The sequence below is a fragment of the Melanaphis sacchari genome, unplaced genomic scaffold, assembly GCF_002803265.2.
Source record: "Melanaphis sacchari strain LSU unplaced genomic scaffold, SCAv2.0 Contig4_pilon_pilon, whole genome shotgun sequence".
In the NCBI taxonomy this organism is placed as follows: Eukaryota; Metazoa; Arthropoda; class Insecta; order Hemiptera; family Aphididae; genus Melanaphis; species Melanaphis sacchari.
In genome coordinates this window covers 6,447,719-6,465,018 of record NW_020271335.1, presented here as the reverse complement: position 1 = coordinate 6,465,018, position 17,300 = coordinate 6,447,719, and the positions used below count along the sequence as shown (strand labels likewise).

Sequence of the window (17,300 nt, the reverse complement as noted above, 5' to 3'; positions counted from 1 at the left end):
ATTACATTTAAATATTATAATAATAAATTATATATAATTAACTAGAATAATAATATGGTAATAGCTAAGTTACTTATAGGAAAAACCTTGTTTAATAAAAACATCAAAAACAAATTTAAGGATTAAGTGGAGTATTTAAATTTGTTGATAATAGTGTGAAAATACTGTAATTTTCTTTTTTTAACTTTTTATGATTGAGTCATTTATCAATTATTAATTAACATTATGACAAAAATATTATACCTAAAAAGTTTTAAATAAAATAAATAAGCTACTTAACCATCAATTGTATCGTATAATATAATGCATAATCAATGGTATAACTTACTACCTATAATTTAATATCACATTTTAAATTCTATAACAAAGAAACAATAAATTACTTTTACTTAAAATACGTATTAAATTAAAAGTGTACCTAAAATCAGTCTTACTGAATATAAATTCTAAATAGTAATAATGATAATAATAACATAAATTAACAAAACAATAATTTTGATACCAAGCAATCTGCAACATGGTTCAAACCAAACTAAAATGTTAATGAGTTGTCACATTCATTGGCTGTGTGTCCAAACACTATAAAGAATATTAAATATATATATATATATATGTTAAAAACATTAACATCATAATTTAATAGATTTCATCATAAAATAATATCAATAAAAGGTAATAAGAAATTACTTACTATCACAACATACACAAAATGGTTCATCAATCATTTTATTTGAATTATCGTTTACTACTCTTCTTTTTCTATCGAATTTTGGAGATTCTGGTTTTTCAGGACAATCTTCAGTATCATGAGAATCAAATATTTCACACCTTTCACAATAAAGACGAGTAGTTCTTAAACGTGTTTTTTTGCTTTGATCCCTGGAAATAAATAAAAAACCAATCATTCATAAAATTATACTTTAGTATATTTTAAAAACTATGTATAGCAAAAATCAAAATCAAATTCACCAATCAATCTCAGTTAAATAAAATTTCATAATATTTGGTGATTACCTAACTTTTTATCTGATGGTACACTGTTTTGGTATAAAATTAGCTGCAGTATCGTGCCATGAATACCACATTGAGCACAAACAAAAGATGATGAACACTAACTCTCATTGATAACCAATTTAAAGCTTATCCATATTAGAAATATATAAAAGTTGATAAAACTGATCAAAGTCAATTCTGGGAAATTGAGAATATGTTATAAGCAATGAGGCCCAATAGGTCTAGTAGTAATGAGCTATTTTCAAACATAATATATTAAAATTTATACTTAAATAGACAATAGACAAATAATTTTTTTTGAATTCAAAAATAACTATAATAAATTATGAATAACATATTTTTCATTTTTTGAAAGTCCATAGCGTCCTAAGCGTACTTTTTTAATATTAGTGTTTAAATTTTTATTTTTATTTTTTGTATTTAAAAATACTGGATGTAAAATTATTTTTTTCCTTTACATCAAATTAAAAAAAAAAAAAAGAAATTAAAATGATGTCATGATTATTATAGTATTTTATATACTTACACTCCCGAATCTAATATTTGTGTTTCTAGTGCTTCAATTTTAAATTTATTATCAGACACCTTTGCATGAAGATCAGCAATAATATTGTTTAACAAATTTATTTGCCAATCTTTTTCTTCTAATATTTTTTCAGTTTCTAAACATATAATATTAACAATTTATGATAATTTATTAAATAAAATACTTTAATATTGTTTTAAATTAACTTATCTTTTTATTTTAAATATTAGAATTACTAACCAGATTTAATATCACTTTTTTCACTTTTAGCGTTTGTTGGAATAGAGTTATCATAACTAACTATTAATTTTTGTAGTGTTTTTTTATCATTTTCTAAGCTTTCACATTTAGTTTTGAACTCAGAATAACGATCATTTTCTGATTTTAGCTTATTAATCTGAAAATAACACATACAATTATTCAGGTAAAAATATCTAAATAATTAGGTATAAATTTGTATTAATGTTATTCAAATCAACCTCTTGTTTCAATGATAAATTTTCACATTCCTTTAGTTTAACATTATTCTTAGCCGTTTTGTATAGTTTTTGATAATCTTCTTTTGAAATGGTATCAGGATTTTTCTCGCTAAATGCATAGAAAATTACAAACATATTAGCATTGATTAAACACTATTTATAGATAAAATATAGTCAATAATTCATTATAAACCAATGATATAAGTAATTAAGTAAAGAATAATTTAAAAATATAACATTTAAACATTAAAAACTTTAAGTGGAACAAATTTTCAGTTCACTAAGTTTTTATAATTTAAATGTAATAAATACCTCCTTTATTTCAGTAAAAACAAAATAATTTTTTAAGGCATAATAACTCTTAAACATTGAACTATACTATTCTTACATCTCATATTCAGAAATATCAGTTTCCATAACAGCAGACAATTTTTTGTGTAAGCCTAATATTATTGAATTCAACATTTTAATTTCTTGATTTTTTTCTGCTAATAAATGAGCTTCTATAAATAAAAATAATAAATCAGACCCAAATATAATTAATATCTAAAATATAATATAATAAATTACCAGATTTATTTGTATTTTCTTGAACATTATTATTCTTGGATTTCTCTGTATCCTTTAACTTCCAAGAATTCAACTAAACAAATAAAAAACATATAATTCTCAATAATTAAAAATGATTTAAATAAATTATTATAAGTTTTATCTATAATAAGTAATAACCTTATAAGGTATTGTGGTAAAATAATTTCTACTAGATTCAATGTAAAATATTTATCATTATATCTTGTAAAAGTATACATGCTAATAAATATTAATGTAAACAAATTCTATAAATACATTTTTATCAAAAATAAATATTCTTAATACTAACCTCGGTTTGCAACACTAAAATTTGATTTTCTTTAATTTTTAAAATATTATTAGTTTCTTCATATTTTTTTTCAATGTTGTATTTTTCTTGCCTACCAAAAAATAAATAAAATAAAAATATTTAAACAATTAGTTAGTATTATTGTTTAGTATTAAAATTGGTTAGCTTACATAATATTATTATTCTTCTGAAGTTGATTATTGTCACCTTCAATGCGTTCATTCAAACGATGATTTTCATCAGTTAGCTCTTGAATACGGAATTCCAAATGAGATTGGGCACTGTGACTCTTTTCACTAAAATATAAGTATTAAATAAAAGAATATTATGGGATTGACTTATTACATTAAATATACACGTATGGTGAATTCATGATTTATATAATTTATTATTCATACTCAAATTTCATTATTGGTTATTTGATCTTAAAATTTTTACTTACAGTAAAGCTTTCAACTGACTCAATTCATCATTGCAAGAAATAGCAGGTTTCAACTCTTGAGACTTCTGAATTTTTAAATCTTCAATTTCACTATTCTTTTCATCTAAAGTTGATCGTAGTCTAGAACACTCAATCTGTAGTTCATCAATTTGTTTTTGAATATTTAATTTTTCACTGACTAATTGTTCAGATTCAGTTTTAGTTTTAGCTGTTAATTCGGCATTGAGAACTTGTTGTTTTTCAATAGTTTTAATCATATCTTCTTTCATATTAATTTTGGATACATTTAATAACTCCAATTCAGTTTTTTGTTGTAACACAGTTTTTTCTAACTCAAGTTTAAGTGCTTCTAAATTTAATGCCCGTAATTTCTCTTTTTCTAATTCGTTGATGATGGATTCTAATTTCAACATCAATTCTTTTTCTTTATTATTTTCTGTAAACTCGTGTAATTGAGTTTTCAATACTTCAATTTCTGTATTTTTTTCATCCACACAGGATTTAATACGGGTGTCAAATGATATCTTTTCTATATTTAATTTATCTTCTAGAGTTTTCACAAGCTCATTAACTTCATTTTCTTTTTCTTTGAGCCTTATATCAAAATCTTCTTTAGTCTGTGCAATAAGACTATTTAATACTTCAACCTTGGAGTTATTATCATCAATGATTTTAGTTTTTTCTAGGACAGTTTTCTTCAACTCTATTATATCATGTTCTTGAGTTCTGCTTATCTCTAACTGTTTCTCTAAATTTGACTTTGATTTTTCTAAAATATTAAGTTTTTCCATTAGATTGGAAATTTCCTTATTTTTTTCATCCAACAAAAGCATAGTATGTTTTTCTACTGCTAATTTTTCATCTGCTAATTTCTCTTCACCAACTTTTATAAGCTCCTTTATTTTATCATCTTTTTCTTTTAACTCTAAATTAAATTCTTCTTTACACTGAACAATCTTACTATTCAACTGTTCAATGTTTAAATGATTTTCATTAATTAGTTTTGTTTTTTCTTCAATTGTTAATTGTAGTTCAGCTATCATATTTTCTTGTTTTTTGCTGGTTTCAGTTAACTGTTGCTCAATGTTTGTTTTAGAGCTCTCCAAAATATTAAGTTTTTCCATTAGGTTGGAGATGTCTTTATTTTTTTCATCCAATAATTTTTTATTTTGTTCTTCTATTTGTTTTTTTTCAATGATTAATTTCTCTTCCCCAACTTTTATACGATCATTCATTTTGTCTTCTTTATCTTTCAATTCTGATTTCAACTCTTCTTTACACTTTACAATCTTACTATTCAACTGTTCAATATTTAAATGATTTTCATTAATTAGTTTTGTTTTTTCTTCAATTGATAATTGTAGTTCAGTTATCATATTTTCTTGTTTTTTGTTAGTTTCAATTAACTGTTGTTCGATGCCTGTTTTAGAGTTCTCCAAAATACTAAGCTTTTCCATTAGATTGGAAATTTTTTTATTTTTTTCATCTAGCAATGTTTTATTTTGTTCATCCATTTGTTGTTTTTCAATGATTAATTTATCCTCTACAGTTTTCGATAAATTTATCATTTCAACTTCCTTTATTTTTAATTTACTTTCAAACTCATTTTTGGTTAAATAAATTAAATTATTCAGCTCTTCAATCTTCAAATCATTATCTTTAATAATTTTAACTTTATCTTGAATTATTTCATTTAATTTTTTCAAATCTTGTTCGTGTAATTTACTCATTTCCAATTGCTTTTCTAAATCTTTTTTCATATTCTCTAAGTCAACAATTTTTTTATTGAGTATTGAATTTTCTGTGTCTTTTTCATCTATTATAACTTTAATTTTTTCTTCTAATGACAACTTTTCTATTTTCATCTTTTCTTCTTTGTTTTTTAACAGTTCCTTAATTTCTTCTTCTTTTTGTTTTAGAATAAGGTCATATTCATTTTTAGTTTGAGTAACAAAATTATCTAATTGTTTAATTTTTATTTGATTATCATCTATAATTTTATTTTTTTCTTCTATTACATTATTCAAATTTTGAATATCTTGTATGCATACTTCATTAGAAACTAATTTCTCTTCAAGATTTAAATTTAAATTTTCCAAAGACTTTAATTTTTCTAAAAGATTCAAGTTTTCTGATACACTTGCTACTTTTTCATTATTTAATAATTCCAATTCTGATTTAAATGATTCACCATTTGAGGCAATATTTGCTTCTAATTCATTAATTTTGTTTTGTAAATCTTTAATAGTCGTTTGATACTTCAAAGTTTCATTTGTTAATTCAGTCTGTAAATTCGCATTGCTTAAATCTTGCTTTTGTTTTTCTGTTAATGTCAGTTCAAGTTTATTGGATAGGGTATTTATGAGTTCATCTTTAGTAGCTAATTCTAAACTTTGACATTTTAATAAATGATCTCGTTCACTTTCTAACTGCAATATTTTTTTTTTCATAGAATCTAATTCATTTTTATTTGATAAATTTAATTCATTTAATGATTTATTAAGATTTTCTATTAAAATATTATTCTGTTTCAATTCATTTTCTAAAACATTTGTTGCATTTTTTGTTTCTTTCACATAATTTTCATGCTCTTCTTCTAACATAGATTTTTCAGATCTTAAAGATGTTAATTCATTTTCAATAGTTTTCAGTTTTGTTGTAAGTTCTTTTTCCAATTCATTTTTATTTAAATGCTGTTGAAGTTCTAAATCACTAAGTTTTTTTTCTAAATTTGTTATATCATTTGTTCTATCTTGTACAGATTTTAATGCTGCTTTTAATTCTATATTTATATTTTGATTAACATTTTCAAGATTTTCAAGTTTTTCATTATTTTTTTGTTGAAGTTGTTGAATTTCTTGATTTTTATTTTCTAATAAGCTTTTTAATTCTTGTCTGAGTTCATTCTCAATTTTGATATGATTCTCTTGAGTTATTTTGATATCTTGTTCTTTTTCATCAATAACTACTTTGTAATCATTTTTTAATTTTAATAACTCGCTTTTTAAATTATTTACAATATCATCATGTTCTTCATTCTTTAATGCACTCAAACATTTTATACCTTCATTTAATTGGTCAATCATCTCTTGATTCTGTTCGATTTTTTTCTCTTTTTCTTCTATTATTTTGGTTAACCGTTCTGTGGTAGCAGATAAATTTTCATTAGCTTCTTTTAATAAACGATCATGGTTTTGAGAATTTTCATTCAATGTTTGACGTAATGTATTTAAAATTGCTTCTTTATCAACTACTTCTGAACTTAAATTAGATACTGATTTTTGTAATTCATCTTCATTGTTGTCTATTAATTTTTTTAGGGTTTCTAACTCCTCTTTTACTCTACACAATTCTTCTTCTTTTTCAAAAATTTTCATTGTCTCTTTTTCTACATCTTTAGCTAGATTACGTTCTTTCGCCAAATCTGATTCTAATTCTTTAATTTTTATTAGAAGTTCAGCATTTTTATTTTGTAATTCAATATTGACAACATTTTGTTCTTCATTGGTGAACTGTAAATTTTGAACTTTTTCTTTTTCATCATCTATTTGTTTTTTTATTTTATCTAATTGATTTTGCAGTATTATCATATCATTGACTTGTGCTTCTGGTGGTTGTTCAGATTGAGCCTAAAAAAAAAAAAAAAAAAACTGCCATATAAATAACACAGAACACAGAAAATACTTAAAATAATTATCACTTACTTTTAACGTTTCTTCCAATCTTTTTTCAGCTACATCAGCTTGATTAGCTGCTTTAATAACTTGTGAACGAAGGAGTTCATTTTCATTTTTTATTTGAGTTAGTTGCAATTTTAATCGATCCGTATCTGATACTTTCAATGGCTAAAATTATACGAATATATACAGTTTAATAAACATTTACATACATCTAAGACAATTATTTTGAAAAACATTATGATACATAAGCTTTAAAATACCAGTAATAATTGTTTTTAATATTAAATACACTTGATTATATTACTATCATAAAAAAAAAGCTCTAATTTAAAACTAAATAATTTAAAATATTTACTCACTATTTAATTTTTAATAACATACTTTTTATTAAGTATTTAAGTTTAAAATATTTTTAAACTATCAAAGTTTAAATGAAATCAACTCTTATAGAGTAACAAAATCAAATTTCTAACCTTTTGTCTTTAACTGCTATATTTACATATTAGTTGTAGTAAATGAAGATTTAAGCATTGATATTATTGTAAAATCATTGTGTTTAATATGGAAAAATAATTAAGATATTTATTTCTAAATCAAAAGTTCAGCTTTTAATCAATTATTTTATAACATTAATAACCTTTGAAATGGATAACTATAAATAAAATATTATAATTACACATGAGACAAATCCTAGACAACTAAAAATACTTAAGTATCAGATATTTTGTATCCAAGAATACGATAAGGATTACAATCAAATCATAATTCAAGATATAAAAATTCATATTATGATCCTCTCATATAGTTTTATAAAATGACAAACTTAAAATTTAAAATTTAATACTTTTAAGTTAATCTTTAATCTAAATTCCATTCAATACAACTATGGAAATGCTGAGAAATTATTGCAATCAGTCTCAGTCTTCTTAGAAGACTCATCTATTCAATTATACAAATGCAAATAATAAGTATTAAATTAATACATTGAAGCTTTAAATAAAATTATAATATTTAAACAAGAGTGCCAGAAAAATAATGTATTAAAGATCATACTTCAAAACTCCCAATTTACAAACATTTGTTTTTTATGGCGTGTGTGGTTAAATTGTGTACAGTAATTTATCATCAGAGTATTCATAAATTTCTTTAATATATGTATAATTTTAAATTTCAAATATTTTATTTTAATCAAACAATTCATTGTTGTTCTTTATATTTGTTAAATGTATACCTACCTAAAATGTGATGATAAGGTATTAATTATTTATTTTTATACATTATATTTATTATTGGAGTTTTATGATATTTAATAATATTTATCTATGTAGAGAACTATAAGATGTAAATTTACAGTTCATATTTAAATAAAAATGAAAAGATACCATTATAACTATTTACAAATTCATCTATAATGTTCACTCATTTTCAAATACATAATACACAAATGATACACTTAATTATAATGATAATTAAATTATTCTTAATTTACTGATTACTAAGGACCAGATTTATATACACAAAAAATCCTCAAAATATACTTCTAAAAATGCTGTAATATGCTACAGAATATGCACTAAAAATTGAATTAATAATATTTTATTTAAAAATTATGTAAAACTTAAGTATTAAAAAAGGTTTAAAAAAGTATTTGATTATCTTCGCCATTTAATATTCTTTATATTAGCCCACATTAATAAAAAATTAAAACAAAAATTGATCTATATTAATATATTTTAAATTGTTGCAAATGAGTATGTTATCTTATCTTTGGTAATAACAACCAGACTTAATTTTATCGATGTAATGTGGCCGTGAACATAAAAATATAAAGAAAAAAAAACAAATGCATGTGTTATAAATAATAATATACACTATAAAACTACTTATATGCATTTAATAGGTAAAACAGTTGAAATATACAAAATACAATTAGTGTTATTTTAATCAGAATGATCTAAATTGAAATCCGGTCCCTACTGATTACTGTAGTGATAGTCTTTAATTCAGACTATACTCAAGTATGATACTACTATAATCTAGCATTTCATTAAAATACAATTATTTGAAAAATTGTAATTGTATAAATACCAATAATATATTTTCTTTATTGTCTATTTAAATTATGAATAATATAATCTGATATAATTGAAATCAATGTTATGTATAAGTATTAATTTGTTCAGTTATTAAATAATATATGCATTTAAGTATATGCATAAGTTTATTATTTATGTTTAATGTAAACACGCTGAATAATAACAATTCAAATAATATATAATAAATATGTATCTTTTTATTTAATGAAGAATACTGAATTTTTTTAATTGACAAATGGGTCTAGCCTACCTAAAAACAATAATGTCTAAACTTTAGTTTTAATCTGTGCTGCAATTATTATGAAAAATGAAGAGTTATTCATTTCCCTCTTTATATAAATATAAATATTTATGTCTGTATTTAAAGATATTAGAATATAAAATTAATTTACAAAATACATTTTTAATTCTTTATTTTTTGAGTATACCACAATATTAGATACATAGTACCAAGGATCTTTGGCAAAATGTGTTGTAAAAAGCGGTCTTTTACATATGTACTATCTTTCTTCAACCAAACATATTTTTTAATATAACCATTAGTTATTTATTATCTTAAATAAATAGCCCTTCATAAACTTCCATAAACATAAAATTCAAATTAGAAAACTCAAAGTTAAAGTATAAAATATTTTAGAATGTAGATTGAACTAATTGAGATAATAAAGTCAGATAAAAACATACTTGAATTTATGGACTGAAAAATTAGTTAAATTTTACAAAACACACAATATCACATTAAATAACTTAATTACCATGCAGTACAATATAATGATAAAAATCACAAGGATTTCAAGGCAGGATAAATGAAAAATGTACAAATGAAAACTATTTTCATTACTTGGTGAAAAAGAAAACATTATAAAATAATAAAATGTAACAAATAGAAACAAAAAAATATAACAAACAATAAAATTAGATATAAAGTTAGAATAGTCTAATAAAAATGTGGAACAATAAATAAAGATTACATTTATTAATGATTTGATTTAAATATTTTATCTTGTAGTGCAATTGTTAATAATTTAGATTTTGGTGTTTAAAAATAAACAAAAACATTGTATTAATGTTTATACCAATAATCAATTATACGTTTTAGTTTAAACAATAAGTGATGGTTGATTTAATAATAACCAGATTCCCATTGCGGATGATAGGTTTCCACAAATCTCACTTCTGACTAGAAATTTCAACAAAATAATTAATATTTTATTTCAATATTAAAAAAATAAATTATTAAATTTAAAATAAAATATAATTATTAGTTACTTACCAAATACTTATTGTTCAAAATCATCGAAAAAAAGTTAAATTACTGTTATTAAAGATATTAAATTATTTTTGGTTTTAATAAAAATTAATTTTCCTTCACCGGTGCTGTACACATAAGATAATATAAAAAAATTATTAAATGCTTCATATTTTTAGTTTCTTAGTTATCAAATACTTTATCATTATAGTGCAGTTTTAAACTACATTAAACACTTATGGTAATTATTCTAGTGATTTCAATTTAAAGCTTATGTATCATTTTGATATTTGAACAAAATATCCATTTACTTATGTATAATCCATATTCTTATATAATATAAAACTATTTCAAAAAAAAATTAAAAATATACAACTTATAATTATTAGTTAATTACAGTTTGTTTAATTGTTCAATTTTAAGATCACCCATCTACCAAATACTTTATACACAACAAACTACAGCAAACTTGTCATTGTACTTTAAATTTAATAGTTAAATTAATTAAATTAAGTAAAATATAACCTATTATAACAATCACTTAGGAAGTGTTGTTATAGTTTCTGAAATAAACTTTTAATCATTACTGTAAAAAACAATGTAAATTTACAATGCATTGATACTATTAGTTTCAATAATAATAATAAAAAAAAAATGAGTAAATGATCTTAGAAGTTGTCTAATAGATTCATCACTTTTAGGTATACTAGTTGTTTTGTTATAAGTCTCATTACAGACCAGTGCACTCACACCTTTAAAGTGTACAATTGGATATATCACCAATTGGTAATGATAAATTCATAATTAAAAGTTAAATTAAATATATAGCTTTTTTGTTATCATAAATATGTCAAAGACAAATTACATACTTTATATTGGCATCTTCTTATTTAATATAAACACTATAGACAATAAAAAATAGTTTTAACTATTTTTAACTTAGCATGCATAGTAAGCAAAAATTATTAACATATTTATATTTCTGCATTAATAAAAATTTAAGTTACAAATAAATTTTTTTTAAGTATGAACAACAAATGTATTTTTGAATATATAAACCAGTGTGGATGCAATATCTAATGCATATTTTAAAATAACATATTTATTATTTTAAAATACTAAACTTGAATAATATTAATTAAATATTTATAAATGGATTTATAACTACATTTTAATAATAATATTCAATGATATTAAATTAATTTATGTTTAATAATATTATTAAAATAAATGATTTAATATACTTTTAAAAATATATAATATTTTACCTTCACCAAATAACTTGATTATATTTAATTTTAAATTACTTTCCTGTAATAAATAGAAATATTTATTTTTTCTATTTACGACATATTTCTATAGTAAAATTTATAAACTATACTCTTTATAAAATGATTATTTATTTCTGTTAGAGCAATAACACACTTTATTAAATATTAAAAGCAATCAAAACTCATGCAAAATACCTTGTAGCATAAAGAAGCAACTCCAAGTCTTACCCGAGTAGGTATTGATGACATGGTGTTTGTTGTAATACCACTAATCATAGATCCATTCATAGAACCTGGTGAACGTTTCGCCTTATGAATAGCACAATTGGTCGACATTCGACTAGCAGACATCGGTGATTTGGAAACCTTAGCAATGGGAGTAAACAAGCCAAATTTATCTTCACATTCAAAATATCTAAAACAAAAATAGAATTATTGTAATTTTAAAAATATTTATAATAAGCAATTGAATTACTTAATTCCTTCAACTGTTCCATTATTTTTTCCAAGAGGATCATCTAATTCAATACCACACCATTCTCCTGGTGCAAATTGAGTTACACCACGATACCTCAAAACTCCCAATTTAGATCCTTGTCCACTGCTGATAATTACACGATCACCAATTTTTAAGTCACTGCTACTTTTGGCTATAGGTGTTTGACTAATACCTACAATAAAATGCATATTATATACATAATGTTAACCATTAATTTAAAACTGTTAAACATGTATAAAGAAAAAATAAGGGATACTTAATTTATTTCAGCTGAACTGTAATGAATATTTTAAATTTTAATTCAATAATAGATAATTATATATGTTAAAAAACGATTATACGTAGAGACAACTTAACTTTTTAGCACTCAACAATTGATTATTCTAATAATAAAATTAAAATTAAAAACTATTCATTATTTTTTTTCTTTTCACCCTAAAACCTAAAATGTTCATCATGTATTCTTTGTATTTTTAAATCACTACAAAAAACTTAAGAGAAACCTTTATTAAATTTTTAATTTTTTACTCATAAACAAAAACATTATCATACTTAAGTGAAAAACTGATTTTTTTAAGTTTTTTTTTAAGTGAATATTTTGTGAATATTTTAAAAAGAAATTTAAAATAATATATACTTTTAACAATACCCTTTTTCAAAAGTACAAACTAGATTTAGTTTTCTATCAAAAATCTCTCTTGAAATTTATTCGGAGCATTTTATTTCTATTGGAAAAAGTTTCTCACACACATAAAAAAAAAAAATTATAAGAAAATACATTATTGTAATATGTAAAACCAATCGCTCAATTCTAAATTAAAATTAATATAGAAAATTAAAGATGCAATCTGAATAAGCAGTCTATATATATTTTATATATTTTAAATGTTTAACAAATATGTAGTTTATGTTTTTGAAAAAATCAGCAAAGAGAAAAACAACAGAGAAATAAATGTATACTATTTCAAATTTTATTTTTTTTAAACAAATTATGGCAGAATATTGATCATTGATAATTTATGTTTTAATTTTTTTATTTAAAGATATTCCACACAACTGAATTATGCATATTTGTACTTACTTTTTGGGGCAGCTTTAGTAGCTGTTACAGTCGAACCTTGCCTTTTAGGCATAGGAGTTGAAAACCCTAATGGTTTGGTTGCAGCAAATGAACTTTGAACCATAGAATCTTCAACAGAATTTAAAGGAGCAGAGGTAAGATTAGTAAGACGAGCAAATATACCTCTCTTTGGTTCACATTGAAAATATCTTGTTCCGCTCACAGACCCATCATTTTTACCTAAAATAATATGTATTATAAAACCCAACAACATACCTAACTGGTATGTTATTTAATTACCAATTGGTTCGTCAAGTACTACACCAGCCCAATCTCCGTTTCCAAAATTAGTTTCACCTATATATGCTATTTGCCCAGGTTTAGTTCCGCCCACCCAAATTCGATTGCCGATGATAAATTTATCCGTATCTTCTGTAAGAACAACACTGTTTCCTAAAAATTATAAAACTATCTAAATTATTTCTTAATATAATTACATAAATAAATAATGTGTCAACCGCGCGATGTATATTATATATTATAGCGAAAAGTGATGATTATTTAAATGAACACATAGGTACATGATAATATGTTTAAAATAAGAATAATAAAACAAACCTGAACTACGTCTTACACCAGCTTCACTTAGTCTACGTGCATCTCCTATGAAAGAATCTGAACCGCCTAATATAAAAGCAACATGAAAAAACTAAACTACTTCCATACAAAAAAAAAAAAAATGAAAGCGGCAACTTACTTGATGATTTGCGCTCATCTGTCGGTTTTTTATTAAAACCATTGTGTTTGCTAACATACGCCATGTCTAATAAATTACAAACATAAAACAAAATGCAACATGCGGATAATATTATATTAAGCAATAATAAACAATTATTAGTTATAATACTGGTGTTACGTAAATATCTAAAATTCTAAAAATTCTTAGTGTATCAAATGTATCATTTATTATAAGTGTATTCACATGGTGGGCTAAACATACTTCACGATTTCAAAAAGCACCGTGTAAATCTCCTAGAAATTCCTTTATTCAAAAAAACTCAATACTATTAAATTATATAACATTATTTTCAAAAAATGGCGTGAAAATGGATATTATATATGACATAAACGAGTATAAAATACTTATGCTGTAGATAAAAAATCAACTTAAAACTAGTAAAATGTTATTACTGCACTTTTTTTTTTACTTTTAGTGGAAATGAGATGTATTTTTTTTTTTTTTTTTTTTGTAACATTTTTTTAATTTTTCCAGTGGAGTTGGCGCATACCGAATATGTCCATACTCGATCGTAAAAATTGTAATAAACAAATTTAATTAAGCCAATAAAATACATAAATATACATCTCCAAGATAGAAAGAGATAATTTAGTTAAGGAAAAGAAATTCTAAATAAGCTAAATATTAAAAACTACAAGATAATAAAGCACTGCTGATACCAAGGTATTTAACCACATTAATAAAAAATAAATAATAAGTAATGATATAATGATTAATGAACGACCCAACTTATTTATACAATACCTACCAATAATAATCTAGATGGTTGTACTTTGATATTTAAATGATATTATGATTTTATGGTTAAAATATTTGGAAAAATGTAATCGCAGAAATAGCACACACGATTTATATAAAAATAGATTGTTATTTATTTATTGCATGGTTTATATTTTCAAAAATTATTATTACCTGCAGTTTTTTTTACACTTGAACCTCCGTCTAGTTTGATTGTATTAGAGCTTACTCCATCTGGAATGACAAGACATAAAATAATTTATTATTAATAGATTGATCATAATCAATAATGACAATAGGATAGTGGGATTATAGTTAAGGATCCGTAAATGTGGGTACGCCAGTGAAAATTAAATGATCTAAAATAAACTAAGCAATCCTTATTAAAACTTACCACCGTTTGAAATATGTATACCTAAATTATAAAAATTATCAACAATATTTTCTCTCTGATTACAGATTTTTAAATTTAAATTAATACAAGTAGGTCATAAGTTTAAAATCACCCACCAAATGAAACAAATGTAGGCGTACTTATACTAGTATATTTACGCCTGTAGCCTATAATGTGGGACGATATTCTATATTCTTCGTGTGTTTATTCAAATAACAGGATATAAACATAAAAATTATAGTACTACTATATATGAATATTTTTATCTCAGGGGATGCGATAGTTTATGTTTTAGCTCTATTCCAATTTTAGGTATCTTAAATTACATATAATAAAATATATGTTCATTTATTTAACATATAAACATAAAACATAATTTTTAAGTACAGAACATGCTTAAAATATATTATAATTTAAAAAGACAAAATTGATTATCATTGTTATTATACCTAAGCGAATTTCAAAAAATTATTCACTATGTTAAAATATAATATACGAGTGTGTTAACATTTTAATAAAAATGTGAAATAATGTACTGTCTTTATGACTACACTCGTATACCCAATTTATAAAATCTTATTTATATTGTTAGAAGTTTTAAAATTTTTGTTATTATGTTAAAAGAGTTTTCTTACAACTAGAAACAAATAAATATTAGATATTTAGATATAATGAAATAATAGTTATAATTTTTGTTATTCGATTATTATAAGTTATATTTTTTTAGAACATCTCTTATATATTAATAATTATAATTAATTTTTATTAACTTTAATTTTATTTTAAGTATTTAGTCGTTACCACATATGAATTTATTTTAAATATTAAAATATATTAGGCTTACCATATACATTTTTGGGTTAAAATTCTAAAAAATATAAAATAAGAATAAATATAGAACATAATATACAAATCATGGAAAATAACAATATCACCATTTTTGAAATTTAATACCTCTCAATCAATTAACCTATTTATTGATTATTGTATTTTAAAGTCATCTATTTGTATTAAAATGTATTATAATTCTACCATCTGCTCTGCAGAATAAATCCAAATGTCTTGGTATAATTGTCTCTTCGAATACAGGATTCGGCATCTCATATATAGATAGGTACTTAAAATACCAATACTGTACACCAAACTGAACTGTCCGAATATTTACAAAACAACACCTGACTAAAGAACAACAACTAATGATGACCATAACCTTGTAATCACAGGTGCACAGTAGGTCGCCTACGAACTTTTCCTCTGTGAAGGAGGTGTTGCAGGAGTGGCCCCCCTTCCAAGATATTGGTATGTGTTTATATGTCCATGGTATATCCGAACTCAATATATCATTACACTATATATTTCAACACATCCTGTAATAATTATAAAGCCTATATTTAGTCTATTCTGTATAGTAGGTAAACACAGTGCGCAATAACTGAAATTTCGGTAATATACTAGTATTTTACTTTGAATGATAATAGGTAATAATTTAATATAAGCAGATCCTAACTATGATTCCTAATTTAAATGAATACTAATAATTACTTTTCATTTTTTTTTTATTTGAAGTTCATAATGTTTTTTTTTTCATTTTTTTTTTTAACCATAAATGTAATAAAATGTTGATGTTAATATTATTTAAGATAAAATCTGACTCACCAAGTTTGATGGAAGATGAACTTGGTAACCTCGACACTCCCATAGTGGGAATTTTGGTCGGTGGTCGTAAACCAGACGTCTTCATTTCCTTGTTTTCGGAGTTTTCGCTCATTTTTAATAGTATTAACAAACTGTTATAAGCTTATTGAAAATAAATCACGAAAAACTATAAACTTTCAAAACTGTAAGTTGAATTAATTAAAACACAAATATAAATAGAGCAATACGAACCAAACATATTTTTTAATAACAAAAATCAAAGAAATAATTAAAATATGTGTATTGATATAAAATTTAAATAACGCACAGCACACCTGAAAACAATAAATATAATATTTTATCATTAAATTTTTAAATAACTAATAAACTTAAATATGTAGCCACGTAGGTGTGTATCTACAAAAAATTACAAAATATATATGACACACTATTGTTACTATTATCTAAGATATATTCGTATAGATAAGATACTCATTATTGTGTTCTTATCCTTACACAAAAAGCGTACACATCGTGG

At 23.0% G+C, this 17,300-nt stretch overlaps 1 protein-coding gene across 4 annotated transcripts; it reads right to left on the bottom strand.

Moving 5' to 3' along the window:
- Positions 1 to 342: 342 nt before the first annotated feature.
- LOC112599233 (CAP-Gly domain-containing linker protein 1-like) lies at positions 343 to 17,033 on the bottom strand. 4 transcript variants are annotated; one of them, XM_025346049.1, is made up of 19 exons: positions 16,784 to 17,032; positions 14,908 to 14,967; positions 13,954 to 14,019; positions 13,815 to 13,880; positions 13,497 to 13,649; positions 13,218 to 13,436; positions 12,113 to 12,308; positions 11,866 to 12,052; positions 7,046 to 7,186; positions 3,342 to 6,970; positions 3,070 to 3,195; positions 2,900 to 2,990; positions 2,590 to 2,662; positions 2,408 to 2,522; positions 2,020 to 2,128; positions 1,781 to 1,937; positions 1,541 to 1,676; positions 692 to 879; positions 343 to 579 (listed from the first exon to the last, which is right to left on the bottom strand). In XM_025346049.1, exons 1-19 carry the CDS (start codon positions 16,893 to 16,895, stop codon positions 533 to 535), a joined length of 5,871 nt encoding a protein of 1,956 aa, XP_025201834.1. In that variant the 5' UTR covers positions 16,896 to 17,032; the 3' UTR covers positions 343 to 532. The 4 variants fall into 4 exon arrangements, with proteins under 4 accessions (XP_025201834.1, XP_025201835.1, XP_025201837.1 ...); XM_025346050.1 differs by lacking the exon at positions 16,784 to 17,032 and adding an exon at positions 16,160 to 16,306; XM_025346052.1 differs by lacking the exon at positions 16,784 to 17,032 and adding an exon at positions 15,972 to 15,995.
- Positions 17,034 to 17,300: the final 267 nt, after the last annotated feature.

What these genes read in the sequence shown, in the direction of transcription:
- LOC112599233 (XM_025346049.1), bottom strand. Translation starts at nt 16,895, where the DNA reads ATGAGCGAAAACTCCGAAAACAAGGAAATGAAGACGTCTGGTTTACGA. An exon ending in AAGTGTAAAAAAAACTGCAG is followed by an intron (nt 14,020 to 14,907) that starts GTAATAATAATT and finishes GTAATTTATTAG; the next exon opens with ACATGGCGTATGTTAGCAAA. An exon ending in AGAAAATACAAATAAATCTG is followed by an intron (nt 2,523 to 2,589) that starts GTAATTTATTAT and finishes TTTTATTTATAG; the next exon opens with AAGCTCATTTATTAGCAGAA.